General features: G+C 41.4%; 3 protein-coding genes across 3 annotated transcripts in view; 1 reads left to right on the forward strand and 2 right to left on the reverse strand.

Annotated features, from left to right (window-relative positions):
- LOC103389498 (nodal homolog) overlaps positions 1–2334 on the forward strand; it is a 3285-nt gene extending 951 nt beyond the window's left edge. Inside the window, exons 2-4 of the mRNA XM_025062221.1 lie at positions 53–135; positions 733–1463; positions 1569–2334. Of these exons, the coding sequence (XP_024917989.1) occupies positions 53–135; positions 733–1463; positions 1569–1721 (967 nt within the window). The 3' untranslated portion in view covers positions 1722–2334. The remainder of the gene's footprint in view (positions 1–52; positions 136–732; positions 1464–1568) is intronic.
- A 143-nt stretch (positions 2335–2477) lies between these two features.
- Positions 2478–6677, reverse strand: LOC103389480 (eukaryotic translation initiation factor 4E-binding protein 1-like). The gene is made up of 3 exons (XM_008324897.3): positions 6408–6677; positions 2908–3105; positions 2478–2813 (listed from the first exon to the last, which is right to left on the reverse strand). Exons 1-3 carry the CDS (start codon positions 6541–6543, stop codon positions 2782–2784), a joined length of 366 nt encoding a protein of 121 aa, XP_008323119.1. The 5' UTR covers positions 6544–6677; the 3' UTR covers positions 2478–2781.
- A 5027-nt stretch (positions 6678–11704) lies between these two features.
- LOC103389497 (ankyrin-1-like) overlaps positions 11705–15337 on the reverse strand; it is a 64449-nt gene continuing 60816 nt past the window's right edge. Inside the window, 4 exon segments of the mRNA XM_025062220.1 lie at positions 11705–12675; positions 13308–13370; positions 13784–13919; positions 14855–15326. Coding sequence (XP_024917988.1) covers positions 12616–12675; positions 13308–13370; positions 13784–13919; positions 14855–15326 — 731 coding nt within the window. The 3' untranslated portion in view covers positions 11705–12615.

Consider the following 15337-nt stretch of genomic DNA (forward strand, 5'->3'; position numbering starts at 1 on the left):
TCTGCATGATGCAGCGCTGCCGGACCAGGCGGGCCGAGGGCCGGCGGGTCAGAGGTCCGGACGCCGTGCCGATCAGGACGGAAGAGAACCCTGGTCTACACCAGGCCGACTCCGTGGTCAGCCTCGTCGCTAAGAGTGAGTATTCAACATTAGAAAACAAACTTGGTCATTTTTTCGTGTTCTGTTTTCAGTTATACCCACATTGTAATACTATGCAGAGTATACACCATTCATAAGGATTTTTTAAATGACATGCAACGTCTACTCTATTTTAATGAAGCGTCACATTTAACACACAGGACTGGAGTTAAAGGTCACTATGTTCAAAATAGGATTACAATTACACTGCAATATTGACTAGCTCTTGATGAGACACCACCATATCGTTTTTTAACTGTAACTGACTAAGTTGAACATGCAGAGTTCATATTGTACATCATGCAACATTTTTTTATTATTATTTAATTCCTTATATCTACTTCCTTTTGTTTTCTTTGCAACGACCATCCTGTTCTTGCAAAAAGCTAACAAAACTGGTTAGCTGGACTTCCACTGAGAGACTTCTGAGAGACTTAGATCGTAGCCTCATCAAGTCCACTCTGTGCTCAGTGAAACTCTGCTGATGAAGTTATTGTGGTGCTCCTGTAATCAGGGGGATTAAAGCCACCATCTGGTTTCATGTTATAAGAAGTGAAAAACGTACTCATGCTCTCCTTTATTCCTGTTTTGCAGGCTGCCAGCAGAGGGGGAAAAGATGGTCCATCACTTTTGACCTGTCCTCCATGTCTGGAAGTGACGAGGTCCAGCTCGCAGAGCTCCGCATCCGCCTCCCAGCCTTCGTGGAGTCCTCCCAGGCCTCCGTTGACATCTACCACTCCCACAGGGTTCAGTGTTCTGACGGAGACTGTCCTGAGACCAGGCTGTTCCTGGGACACATGAGAGTCCCGTCGTCTTCCATGTCCACGTCCTCCTGGAAGGTGTTCAACATGACCAAGATGCTGCAGCGCTGGCTGGATCAGGAACACACCTACCAGGGGATGGAGGAGGCCCAGGTCAGGGAGGAGCAGGGGGAAGATCAGGAGGGAGTTCATCACTCTACGGCCGACCGGGTCATGATGGTGGTCTTCTCCAGGCAGAACACCAACAGGAGGCCGACTCTCATCCGCACAGCTGAGCACTCCAAGTACGTCACCGTGGAGAGGAGCTCCAGGAACAAGAGGCACCACCACAGGAACCAGGACCACAGACGGAGAACTCCCAGATCTGCTCCTGCTCACAAGACCACGGAGGAGGAGAGCAAGGGTCCACTGTGCAGGAAGGTGGACATGTGGGTGGACTTTGAGAAGCTCGGCTGGAGCGAGTGGATCATCTATCCAAAGAGGTTCAACGCCTATCGCTGCGAGGGGAGGTGTCCCACTCCAGTAGATGAGACCTTCACCCCAACCAACCATGGATACATCCAGGTGAGATGGAAATCTTCTTCTTTGTGCTGGAAATGAATGAATGGTTCAAGCTGTTGACAAACTTGTTCTAATCCACTATTTTCCATCTTTTTTCATTTCTTCCAGAGCCTGCTGAAGCTCCATCACCCAGACAAGGTCCCGTGTCTCTCCTGCGTGCCCACACGCCTGGCGCCGCTGTCCATGTTGTACTACGAGAACGGGAAGATGGTGATGAGGCATCACGAGAACATGGTGGTGGAGGAGTGCGGCTGCCACTGAACCACCGACCTGGGCTTCAGGAGAAAGGAGGTGGAGAACGCAGGCACTTGAGACAAACATCCAGCTGGACGGACATGGACCAGGAGCAGCTGCTGCTGAAATGCGGGACATTTGCAGAGGAAGCTCAGCTGTTTCCCTGGACTCTGCTCTTTTAATTTTAACAGTAGATGTGATTTATTTGGGAAGACGAGTCGAAGACTGAAGCACTGTCACAGACACCGGGGACAGAAGCAGGACTTATTGTATTTATAAAACTGGACTATTTTAATGCCAGGGACCTGACCAGGTCTGAGGTCAGAACGGTGGAAGCGCTTTAACCTTATTCAGATGTTTGGGTCACATTGACCCATTTATATGTCAACTACGTTATAACACTAAATTATTCTTTATCCTGAACTTTGTCTTCACTGTGTCTTTTATACTGTTGTGCAAATGCAGAGGCAAATTAGTGCACAAAGTGACATCTTTATAGGCTGCATTTTATTTGAACTCAGTCCATATTCATGAAAGAATACAGTCGTTTAAGATTGTGTGGTGTTTTTTGAAAAAAAAAAATCACTTTTTTTTTTATCAATTACTAGACATTTTAGACATCTGAATTCCAGGTGACCCATGTGGGGTCACGACCCCAAGGTTGAACAACACTGCAATGTTAGCAAATGTTGCTATATACTAGGCTAATCTTTGACTATTTACTTTTTTTTCACCTAAATTGGGTCAAGAAAAGAGCAAGACAGTGAAACAATTGGTCACCCCTGTTTTTTTAGTGTTTTATTCATAAAACACAATTTTTCTTAAGACATTTTTTTTACAGACATGTAGGTAATACAAAACAAAAACATTCATTAATAACACCCTGACTTGGGAGTGACTTACACACGTCACATTCATGCCTTATACTAACGTTGTTTTCTAACAGTACAACATTTTTACACTTAAAGAAGTTTAACCAAAAATATATGCACAGCTATAATAACACTAGTTTTTCTCATTTCATGTCATTTCTGGCAGTAAACAAAAACAATGTTAAAAACTGGTTCCATCCTTTGGCCGACTCTCGTCAAATGTCCATTTCAAACTGAGCGTCTTCTCCTGCAGGTGAGGAAAAAAACATTAGAGAAATCAGTCAGGGGACTCACGGTGGTCAGATGAAGAACTGCAGTTCTACATGATAGACCCGCTTCACCTGCACTGTCGTCTGCCTTCAGGCTGGGGTCGGTGTCGTTGTTGACCGTCTGCTCGACATCATTCGTCATGTCGCTGGACTCGTTGCGTTTGAGTGGCCTGGTGACGCCAGGGATGTCGGGCAGTTTGGGAGGTGTGCGGGTCAGTGGAGATGTCCGACACTGCAGTAGGAATTTCCTGTCATAGATGATCCTGGTTCCTGCAGGGGGCAGCAGCAAAAATACATATAAATTGTATATAGAAGTTAGCCAAATAGCTACAGTTTGGAGAAATGAAAAAGAGAGCTAGCATCACAAAGAGCTAATATAAATTACAGTGCAAATACTAGCCTAAATATATCAGTAGAGAACAGTAAATAGCCCAGAGTGAGCTAAAAGATGGCAAAAGCTTAGCCAGACAAGTAAAAGATAGCCGGACATTCAGCTTAGTGAGACAATATTAATGACTTAAGACATGAAACAACAAAGAGTTAAAAGGACCGAAATCCAGTTTCTTTCAAATGTTATTCCAGTTTTGGGAAAAGACTAAGACTTTTTTTTCAGAACTTCTAAAAGTACTAAAATCCCACACATTTGTAAAACTAGGACAACAGAGGTTAAAAAAAAGAAGCATTAGCTATTAATATCCACGTTTGACATTGACTCAGTCCACATACTGTCCTCCGTCCCTATCAGGATCTGCAGTCACCTATGGAACTGTGTTCTGTTTGAACTCTGTGTTGAACACGTCAAACCCACATTCACTGACCTCATTCTGATTTCTATCAGTGTTGAAGCTGCTGCCACCTGCTGCACTACCACAACACACTATCAGTTGTCTCACAAACACACACACACTCAAACACGGGTGTGTGCCTTGACAAAGTTCCCACAACTGCAGAGAACTAGTAGTGTTATTTTTTCAGTCACAACGCAACAAAGAAACAACAACGTGAAGAGAGTGAACTGACAAAAACAACGTTATCCATCTTCTATTTTAATCATTATTTTGCTAATTTGTGGATTTAGGATTTGGATGTGTGATTTGACTGGTTTTGTTTTGCAAGTACAAAATGTTAACATTTACATACGTTTTACTTTTTTTTTTTTTTTACATACATTTACAAACACATATGTTTACTACACTTTTCAAAAGTCAGTCTTACCTTTTACCTAATTAGCTTGGCTAATACCAACTGTCTTTAGCTTAACATTTAGCCCTCTGATTTTGCTATTTCAATTGATATGTTCATTTGTTCGAGTATCTTCTAGCAAACTATTACACATTTATCTGCCGTTTGTCTTCTCACAACTTAGCAATTTTCTTCCCAGCTACGTTTTGTGTCTTATCTTATCTGTACTCCGATAGAACCCTTTTGTCTGTCGGGCATAAATATTAGACTGACGTGACACATGGACGTGAGCTGCGTGTCCTACAGAAGCGCAGATGGACATTCGAAGCCCAGTTAGGACACTGTCCCTGCTAATAGCTGACCTTGACCCGTCGATACCTCAAACTAATTCAAAACTGTACTACGAGTTAACAACCTTATCATGACCCTTTGACATGTCCACAAAGATTTTACATTGCAACTAAAATCTAGGTTTTTTTTTCTTCATATTCATTAAAAAACTCAAAAATGTTAGTTTTGCATTCTGTGGCCCACATTAATATAGAATAATATATATATTTTCTGCTGGATAATTGAAAAGATTCAGTAGAGAGATTTTCCTTTTCACACCCCCTGCCCCGTGGCCCAGGTCTAGTAAACATGTTGCTGCAGCTCCATGGCAGCCCAGCACAGTAAAAACTGTTCTAAAAATAAGGCAGGAGTACAGTCCTATATTTAAAGATACACTCTTTGATTGTGTACGTGACAGTAATACAAGCTTTACTAGTCACACAAGTTACACCGCTTTAGGAAACAGCGCCACACATGCGGACACACACACGTGCAACTGAAGGAAAAATGCTTTTTTAAATGAACATGAGTTGAAAGAAAGTCAACTGACAAATATATGTTTCCTTGACACGATTTATCAGTTCCACGATGTTCCTTTTTTGTTTCCATTTTTTTGTTTACTTAAATTTTGGTTGAATTTGAAATATATTTGGGTTTCTTTCAGCAGTTTATTTTTGTAATGGTTGTGCAATCCTTTGGCTAATCTCCTGCTAGTTTTAGGAAAACTTTGTTTCTTGTTTACAGTATCTTTAGGGTTAAACTAAGAAACAACGGCTAACCTGTTGCTACATTTGACTTTAGGCTAAGCTATAATTTTGCCTTACTAGTTAATTTAACTAATTTATTTTTTCATTACTTTAACCATTTTTTGGGGGGTAGAGGGGTATTAATGTTGGACTATTGTCTGGGCTAACATTTTAGCTATAGCTTTAGAATAATTATTGATTAACGACTTATATTAACAGCTTCGTAAATGTCTCTATCGTGGGACGGACAAAGGAGTCCTTGATTTAATCCACCAGCAGAGCTGAAAAAAACTCATTAACATTTGAAAAGCCAAAAATGACCAGACTCTTATCATCAGAGCTTCTTTAAAGTAAATATCAGAGGAGTTGGCAACTGGGTTACTGTCTATCAGTAGTCCCAGATGTGTGTGAAAGGTGTGTGAAAAGTGCAGACTGTGGGTCACGAGTCTGAACTTTTGCTCGTGTCCATATCAAACATTACCTAAACCTATTACTCAGTAGGTGTTTTCCACTAAACACTGGCTGAAACACTCTTTTCTGACCTTGGCCAACAAAGTCGATCCATGCAACCCACTTTTGGGCCACGTCCCATCACTTGAGAGACAGTGGTCTATAGCCTATATAATACTGCATATTGATAAAAAAGATCATGATAAAATCAGTGACAGCAATACTTTTGAATAATTGGCCAAACATGTTACCTCAAATGTATATTTTTATAATATAAAAATTACTTTTTAGACATCATGTAAATTAAACAAATCTAAATTTTCTTTTTACAAGATTGAGATTTTTTATATATATCATTTTGCATGTTTGTAACATTTATCTTGTGCACAAACTGGATTAATTTGACAACAAAATGAAAATCTTTTTTTTATTAATATATATTTTTTTGCAATTATTCAAAAAGAAATTGTGATTTTTTGGCAACTGAAGTAAACTCTTAATTTTGGCGCACATTAGTAGTGACTTCAAAACCTTTTTTTTTAAATTTTTTTTTATTTAATGGTTACTTAGTATATCAAAATGTAAATGTTGCAATTCGCATTATTTACCCGTTTGTAATAGTATATTTCCCCCCAATATAATTGGCCAAGAGTTTGAACTACTTTCACGTCAAAAAATCGAATCGTAAGTTGAATAATAATCGACAGGACGATAAATCTCATATTACTCAATTACAACATACCGATACCCGTTTCTTTAAATCTGCTCTGGACTCACATACCATTACTATTTTAGCGTTAATTTGAAAAACTCTTTAAGAAATTCCTCGAAACACCAGCTCTGCATGTCACTTCAGCTTGTTACCTCCTGGTGTGGTGCTAAACAGAGTTCCTCCAGGGGTAGTAGAGTAGTCCAGGGGCATGTGGGCAGCGTCGAGGATCGCGACCCTCCGGACAGCAGGGATGGCCCGGCTCTTGGCGCTGTGACCTCCCGCTGACATGGCTCTGAGCACCGGGGGCGAGCTGCGGAATAAGTCGCTGACTGTGTCGGTGTGTGTGTACTGGGAGACTAAGGAGTTCCACAGGAAGAAAGGGGGTTTAACGCTGTGCTTTACACGTGGTGCTCGAACCCAAAACAACCTCAGCCGCGACACTTCCTGCAAAACAACACGTGGAATAGAGCTCCGTGATTGGTCCAGAGCAGGGGGCGGGGCTCAGGCTCGGAGATGGTTTTTTTTTCAACGACATTAAGGAAAACTACTGGAGAATACGGTGATTGTATAAGGCCTCTTCATGGAAGGATAGAAAAAGAAATACATATTAAAAACGAGAAGTAAATAAGCCGTGAAACAAGAAATAATTAAATTCCAATTGAATTAAAAACATGAAATAAAATTACAAAATTCGAAATAATATAAAGACAGACCAAAAAAAAGTCTCAAAATTAGGTAAAATATTATTTTTTAATGTAAATTTAACGCCACCATTAGGAAGAAAGGGGGTCTGTGCATGAAAATGCTGTGCATGAAAAAAAAAAGAGGTGTGTCTGTTCTGGTTGTTGATGTGTCAGACAAAGGGAGAGTCCGTGTTGTTTTTGTCACATTTTTGTTTATTAAGTCTTGTAAATGTTCTGAGCTGGTGTACAGGGTTTACATGGTCTATACAGATCTTCCTGTCAGAGAGAGACTCTGATTGAAAGGCTTGGTTCTTTTTCTTTTTTTTTACATTTTCACCTCCTTTTCTCTCTCTCCTCTTCCTTCTCTTCAGGACGATACAAAAGAAAAAAAAAACAAACAAACATGTGGTCAAAGCTACAGAGCCTCTACAATCCCCAGGATCTGGGCGTGGTCGGCCTACGGTCTACAGAAACGCTTAAAGAACATCCAGAACGACTCTATGAGGGGGCATAGCATTCTAATTACATATATATATCAATATATATTTTCAATTTTTTTCATATATTTATACATAGATTTTCATAAAAACATATTTGTGCATTTGCGCGGTTGCATTCCTTAGGATATGGTAATACGATATTGCGTTTACATTGTCATGTATCCATTCTAAAGGAGTATACAGTAGGTGATGTCTACTTTCTGAGACATTTACATTTTTTCATAATACTCTTTTTTTTTCTTAAATACATCACTGTGGGTTACATGTCCTTGTTTAGGTCACATGCTGGGGTTAAAAGTCATCCTCCATGCTTTCCTAGTCCAACCATGGTCAGACACACACACACACACACACAACAGGTTACTACAAATGATATTGTTAGTGGACAACAATAAATGACTTCAACTTGAAATGAAATGATTTCATAGCTGAGAAAGAAAGGTTTAAAAATGTCTAAAGCAACTGGTGTGACAGACATTCAGGCAGTTTAGAAGTAGGGCCACCAGGGGTCTCAACCTCAAATGAGCCCATGAGGCCAATGTTGTCCCTGTCATCTCATTGTAGGGCCAAAAACTACCAGCAGGGGGTCAGATTATACTATACTAATGGACATTGCTGTGTGGCACGTGGGTGGTTCGAGGGCCAAAAGTGTCTCGCTGACCGTGAGTTTGAGACCTGGTGTAGACGTTTACTGTGGTTAAACTAAATGTGGTGTCACTTTTACTTTAAAAGAAAATAAGAACGTTTGTAATGACAGATTGGGACTCATATCATCGGAGGAAGAGGAAGACGTCGGGGTACATAGTGATGGAGGACATGGACAAGGTGGTAGCAAGTGTCATGGTGCCTCCTAAAGATGGCAGCCACATGTTTCATCCAGGGCAGCCAGTGGTTCCATAGTGCAGTGGTTAACACACCTGCCTTGTGAGCAAAAAGCAGAGTCCGTGGTTTGATTTCCAGAGGAACCCCTTATTCCTAATGGTGCCTCCCGTGTGACTGCTTTTAACTTGCTTAATTGACGCAGCCTATGGTGCCTCCCGTGTGACTGCTTTTAAGTAGCAACAACTTGCTTAATTGACGCAGCCTCTGTCAGTTACAAAGACTCACACTGTAAATTTCCCTATTGAGGTTTGAATGACAGATTCAATTATTAGAGCCAAGTGAGTCTTAGACGGTTCTGAGTTCCTGTGTTCCTTCAAAGTTCAAAACTAGTAGAAGTTTTACTTCTCATACAGACGTAGTATCTCTTTCTATAAAACTGAAGCTTAAGAGAACTGATTGGACGGATCATTCGGAAGACTGGTTCAACATACTGTTCCATACATTACACAAGACTCAACCACAATCACCAGTCCTGGTGCAGATCATCTCTTAATATAGACATATTTAAATACTACACAGCGGTAGAGTCAAATATAAATATGGGATTCAATCTAACCGATAATTTGGACTAAATCTTTATGTTAATGATTGTTTAGTTGTGTGTAGTTTTTGTTCCGACGTTGACAGAATGCAGCGTAAATTAGAGGAGGAAGTTTTTCCTGAGGACTCAGGTTAGAGGATTAAATAAAATTTTAGTTCAGTGGTTTTCAAACTTTTTTTGGCTTTAACATCACAATTATATGATGACCTTATGGTGACAGCTCATATATTTTTATACGCTGAACTTACTCTGAAGTGGATTATGTTCATGAATGTGAAAGAATACAGTTTTTTAGGATTGTGTGCGAGGTTTCAATCATAATTTTAAGAAGAACAAAAAAATAAATTTAAGTCGATCCCATTTGAATTCCAGACGACTCCAAGAGGGGTCCCACCTCCGAAGTTGAAACACACTGTATCAGAGGGAGTGATTTTGTGAAAAGATTAATTGGAGGAAAAGGAGTCAGTAGTCAGACAGAGTCAGAGCAGCTGTCTGTGCTGTGAGGACATCTCAACTACGTCTGATTAACTAAGTCTGGATAACTAACCAAGTCGGATTAACACCCAACTGGTCGCTTTTGTTTCACCACCAATGCCCCAGGAAGTCAGTGGAATACATTCACAGTTAATACTACTACATTAATACTTCTACTGTACTTATTTGGTGTTGAGACCCAACAACAGGCACTCACACAGAAACACACAAACACTCGTTCGTCTGAGTTCTGCCTCAGAACTTAAACACCACGTTGACATTCAACACATTGACTCGGACGTTCTCCGAGCAGAACTGAGGACCTGAGTGGAGGATGCAGTGGAACACGTGTGATATTTAGTCAAACAAACATGTGCTGTTATCAGACGAAGCTCCTGCATGTGCACAGACATGGGAAAATGTGTGCGTTGATTTGAAACGGTGTCCATTCACTCGTACATTCAACCAATCAGGCTACAGTAGAACTTACAGTACTTATGAGATACATATTCTGTCCACAGAGAATGTGTGCTACTCTGATGTGACCCGCTTAGGTTGTGGTGCGACCTGCAAAATCTCAGGCTGTGTTCACAAATAAAGATCAGCAGAGGTTTTCCAACAGCTTCAGTTTCAGGCAGAACTATCTGAACGCTACAACAGAGGTTTCTGGGTTGGGTCAAACCGAACAAACAACGTTGGTCTGAATCAAACATTAACCTTTAACTGAGTTAATGAACCACTGATGCTGTTGAAGCCCAGACACTGTAGACTAGAGAGTTGCCATTTTCTAACAAGTCCATGTCTTCAAGTTCAGAAGTCGGAAACCTGACCATCCTGGCCTTTTGAGGACATTTCAACTCTTGGAATTGTAGAACTTCTTCAAGAAACTAAGCTGGTCCAGTGTCCTACTTCTAACATTCCTGTTGCCATTACATACAAAGTGGAGTTAGCAGGTAAAGCAGCTACATGTTTTCAGAAGAACTTGTCTCTTGAAACAGAATCATATCTTTGAATTTACATCTTTGAGCTGTGTCTGGAACAAACACCACCATTTTGGTGACAATAGGAAGGGAATAAAATGCATCAAATGTGATCGAAATAGTGAATTTAAATTTCAGAAGGTTCCAGACTGATGTCCATGTGGACTCTAACACCCTGTCCTGATGTCTGAACTAGTATTTCAATTGACAACGGTTTTAGTGATGTCCAACAGAAACAGATCATCATTGGTAATGCAACTAAATGGCATATGACACTTTTGGTCAAATTGTCTCTTTGGCTCTGCTGGACATTGTCGTGGTGCTGCTCTCTTTGGTCTGTCTGATTTTTTCCCCTTTCTCTCTCTGGTCTTTGCTGACAGCTGAGCTCTCTGAGTCTGGATCTGCTGGAGATTTCTGCTGGAGTTATTAAAATTACAACGTAACATTGACAGTATTGTGTATCTATTCCTAATTTTCTACCCTGTTAAAGGGCTTTTTTTGGGCAATTTAAATGTTTCACTTGACTTTTTTGTGAACACACCCTAAACCACAGTTGTTGACATTGTTACTAATGTGGGGGGGAAAAAAACTGTCACAAAATGAGTTTGTTGACTCTCTCCATCTCAGCAGCAGCAGCAGCAGACTCTGGCTTCCATTCTCTCACATGTCCTCATTTACACGTTGTGTGCTGAAGAACAAACTGTCCTGCCCAGGTCTCACATTTCCAAGCTGCCACGGCTGCTGAGTCTGCTTTTCCACCAGTGATGGCGCTCTCTGCATGCTCATCTTCTCAAAAGAGTCCAGTTCTTCCCACTGTGGAACTGTGGACTCTGTTTCTGTGGATTGTGATTATTGCTGTTGTACTCTGTTGCTCTCACTGCACTACTGTGATACCTGTGTACACATGACTAAGTGTGCGTGTGTGTGTGTGTGTGTGTGCTCTTGTTTAGTCTAGAGAGTAGTGAACGTTACTTGTGTGTCTTCACAGTCTGGGGTCAGTGTGAGTGAGACAATCACAGTGCTTCCTGAAGTTCCTGTGCACGTCACACAGATCCTTCTGCTCCTGAACCTCAGAACTCATCCTCACGCATCTCAGGTGTGTCTGTCAACCGAGACAAACGAAGGTTGTTGCTACAGCTGCGGCAGCAAGAAATACAGAGAGCAGGAGGTGGAGAAGCTGATGAGGAGCCCAGTGAGTTTTCTGCATAATTATTCAAGCTACTGATAAAGAATAGGAGTTTAAATGCCGTGTGCTACTGGGAGAAACGAAGAAGAAGGTAGAAAAGTTAAAAAGGTCGATCTTTGTGTTGTAGACCTGCTGCACGACACCACCAAACAATCAAACAAACAAACCACTTTTCAACTCCCCCACAAAAAAAATACAATCTCTTTGAAAACCAGTAAAAACACAGGAAGTTGATCGAGAAACAGTTCCGCATCAAAGTGAAACAAAGTTCCAACAGCAGACAGATTTCCAACAAAGCAAGCATCGTCCACAGCGGAAAAAAAATCCAAAAAGACGTTAACGCACGCAGACGGGAAACACTCACGAGCGGGGTAGGAAGCACAGGAGCTGTTTTCTCATTCCAACACTGGGACTGGACGTGACATCACAAGGGGTCAGGGAGCCAATCACGAAGCGAGGTGGTTGAGCGCCACATCAAAAGCAATAGAGAAAGTAATCACATGCGGCCGAGAGAAGAAAATCACACGCACAAACACGGTGCCACACTCGTCCACGGAGCACAGAGTGCGTATATCACATAGAGAGTAATAGGGGGAGAAGGGCGCGGGTGAGAGAAGCATTGGTTTGTAGGCTCAGCAGTGGCGTCACTGTGGACACAATCGTCACCGACAGACTGTTTTGGCTGTTGTGTTTTTGTACTGTAGGTATCAGAAAGGCCGGGGACAGTTCCAGTACCTTTTACCCCTTCAGTTTGCAGATAATGATAGTTCCAAATGGTCAGAGGTCATGCACCAGCGGTCATCATGCGTTTACAGTTCACAGGAAGCACTTTTTGTTGCTTTTTTTTTTCTTAGTCTTTTATACCCACATTTATATTTTCTGTAGAAAAAAGGGAAAGGAATCGATGGTCATGCTTTTAGTCTGTGTCACGTCGACTTTTTTCTTTACAAATCTTAAAAAACTACAGGTCGAACTCCTCGTCTTTTCCTGGTATTTTGTGGTTCTCCATGGTTCCCCACAGGTAGAGGATGATTCTGTGTTCGTTGTTTCTGTTGGTAGAGTTTACATTTTACATCTCAGTCTCTGCTCAGTGAGTCCTCCACTCGTCCTCGGCTCACTTTCGTCTGCGCTCCGGTTGTGTTTTTGTGGAGGTTTTGGCGGCAGCTTTTCTCTCCTAGAAAACAGACACGTGAAACAGACACTGAAGTTCTTTTACATTGAAAAGAAAAAACTTCAAACCAAATCATCAAACATCAAATCTGAAATTTAATGGGTCAATGGTTGTACTGTAAAAATTGTGCCTCAATGTCAAAAGTGTGGATAACTCCTGTCTTAGAGCACCAACAGCACCTGCTCAAGAGAAGGGACTGTTGGGAAGTTTGCTTGGTTGGAGCTTCACAATCAGACACAGCTGTTTATCTGAGAAGCATTTTAATTCCCTCATTATTTGTTGATCGATTGATGATTCTATAACAGACATTTAACCTGTGAAGAAAATATATAATGGGATTCCGCAGAATGTTCGAGCACCAAGGGTCCGTGTATCTTTTTTTTAAAAGTTATTTCAACCCAGATCCCACGGTGCAGGACTTATCACAACAATCATGAGAGATTTTGATAACACCTCTAACTGTTGTTGTACTTTTTCCTTGGTGCAGATTATTTTAGGGGGTCAGAGGTCGACAACTTTGCTTCAACTTTCAATTTGTGCCCAGTTAAAATTCAACAGGAAGGTAGAATAAGAATAAGGACGTAATTTAAAGCTAATTTGGTAAATTAAATGTTTAAATGTACAAATTGAAGAACCTTTTTTGCGACTGTGGTTGCATGGTCATCAACATACTGTAGATCCGCGGTATGGTCTTCTCTCTGTAAGGAAACAATACAAAGTCAGTTTGGACATAAAAACCACAAGAGTTTATTTTTAGTTTAGTTTGAAATCTGATGTAAAAAAGCACAAATCATCTGTCACAGCAGATGTTTCCCATGTGTTGCCCTCGTGGAACACATATCTGGTCTGTGACATTTAAGAATTTCAATGACCTTTTGAAGTGAGATGAAAATCAAACTGATTATTCTGTTCCCGAAACTGTGAAAAATGACTACAAAATGGAAAATGTTTCCTCTCCAGGTGCAGAAAGCAGCAAGTGGTTGCCATAGCAACCTGACCTGACTCCACTTTTGCTCTTTTTCTGGTGGGGAAAAGCCTATTCCCTTGTCAAAGGGCTGTGTGCCCTGTAGGGGGCGCCAACAAACACATGAGAGCAAAGAGTGTCACGCACTGGAGTTGGCTGAGCCTCCTGAACTGCACGTGAGCCCAGAATGCTGGAGTCACGTCCAGATGACGCTGAGCCGACCCAGCTCTGCAGGGAGTCCTTGTCTGAGAGATAAGGCTGGAATGCTCCACCTCCACCCATCCTGAGAAGATGGAATACACAAACAAAGCACAAAAAAAAAAAGGAGTTCAATCAGTAGATCAAAAGTGAACTGGAAAAGTCACTGGATCAGTTTTACTCCTAGGAACCTGATTGTTTTTAATTTAATTTATTTATAATGTTTTCAGTTTTTGAATTAAAAGTAAAAAACAGCTTCTACTAGTGAGCCTCAGTGGATTTTACAGACGCAGGATGCAGTCTTGGAGGAGAAATCTGAGGAGAACCGCACAGATGGTGCTTTGTGAACTGGCATCAGAATCGTCATTGCGTTACTTCAGTGGCAACACAGAAAATGAAAATATTTTATATTTTTATATATATATAAACACAGAATTTCTGATAATTATTAAGAAAAATATTCAAAGAGTGATCAGTTGTTGCTTTCATTTGTGCCTCAATCTCAGAAAGAAGTCAGATTAAAAAGACGTAATAAATGGTTTAGAGTCTCCAGTGAAGCACAGAGGCTGCTTTGTAAGATTTTGGGGCTGTATTTTTAAGAGAGTGTTTCTTCCACAGCTCATGTCTATGAAAAAGCCATTGTAAAAACAACAAACATACTTGGCAAATAAAACTGATTTAACAATGTCAGCATACTTCTGATCTATACAGAGCTGAAGTCAAAAGTTGGGGATTAACCACGAATAACTAACAACCAAAATCAAAACAGTCAAGAATCAACATATATCTAAAAAAAAAAACACTGGAAAGATTGTTAACCAAAATTTAAAATGTTTTTTAAAACTGTCAACATTAAGGTGTTTATACTTTTATAAGAAAAGGAGGATTGTGACAAATATTGATTAGAAGTAAATTTGTATTTAAGAGGTTTTTTCTCTCCCTTTTTCTCATATTTAAGTAAAACTAAACAGTGGCGTTTAAACCCGTCAGTTCAACAGTGTGCGTCCATGTTTTACTCACCGATTGTCTCCATTGTGCTCTGACGCTCGACTTAGCCCCGACGTCTCACACCTCTGTGTGTACACCTGCTGGCCTGCAACAACAGAAATCCCTTCCACTGAACCCAGCCTTTCACCTCCTGTTTTTGCTCCTCCTCCCGCAAAGGCCCCCCCTCTCCTCCCATCCGACCTCTGACCTCCCAACTGTCCGTTCAGGTTGACCTTTGGTACGGCGCCACTGGCCCTCACCCTGTCTCTCTCTGCCAGTTCATTAGCTGGCTCCAGTGGCGCCGCCTCCTCCTCAACCTCTCCTTCATTCTCCTCATCCTCCTCCTCTTCCTCCAACTCCATGATGGAGCCACTGGCGCCGCTGGCTCCACTGCTGGGACGACCCAAACTGTAGGGGAGGGAGAGCGTGGCGCCCTCTGAGTCGTCAGCTCGACTGCTGCCGTCCAGTGACGAGTCCTCCACCGTGACCAGCGAGGGGCTGATCCCTGCTGGCCAC

This window comes from Cynoglossus semilaevis, chromosome 14, assembly GCF_000523025.1.
Source record: "Cynoglossus semilaevis isolate Cse_v1.0 chromosome 14, Cse_v1.0, whole genome shotgun sequence".
Taxonomy (NCBI): domain Eukaryota; kingdom Metazoa; phylum Chordata; class Actinopteri; order Pleuronectiformes; family Cynoglossidae; genus Cynoglossus; species Cynoglossus semilaevis.

Coding starts and splice junctions, on each gene's coding strand:
- LOC103389480 (XM_008324897.3), bottom strand. CDS start 6,543: ATGTCAGCGGGAGGTCACAGCGCCAAGAGCCGGGCCATCCCTGCTGTC. Junction 3,106..6,407: donor GTTTAGCACCACACCAGGAG/GTAACAAGCTGA, acceptor TGCCCCCTGCAG/GAACCAGGATCATCTATGAC. Junction 2,814..2,907: donor GAAGGCAGACGACAGTGCAG/GTGAAGCGGGTC, acceptor CCTCACCTGCAG/GAGAAGACGCTCAGTTTGAA.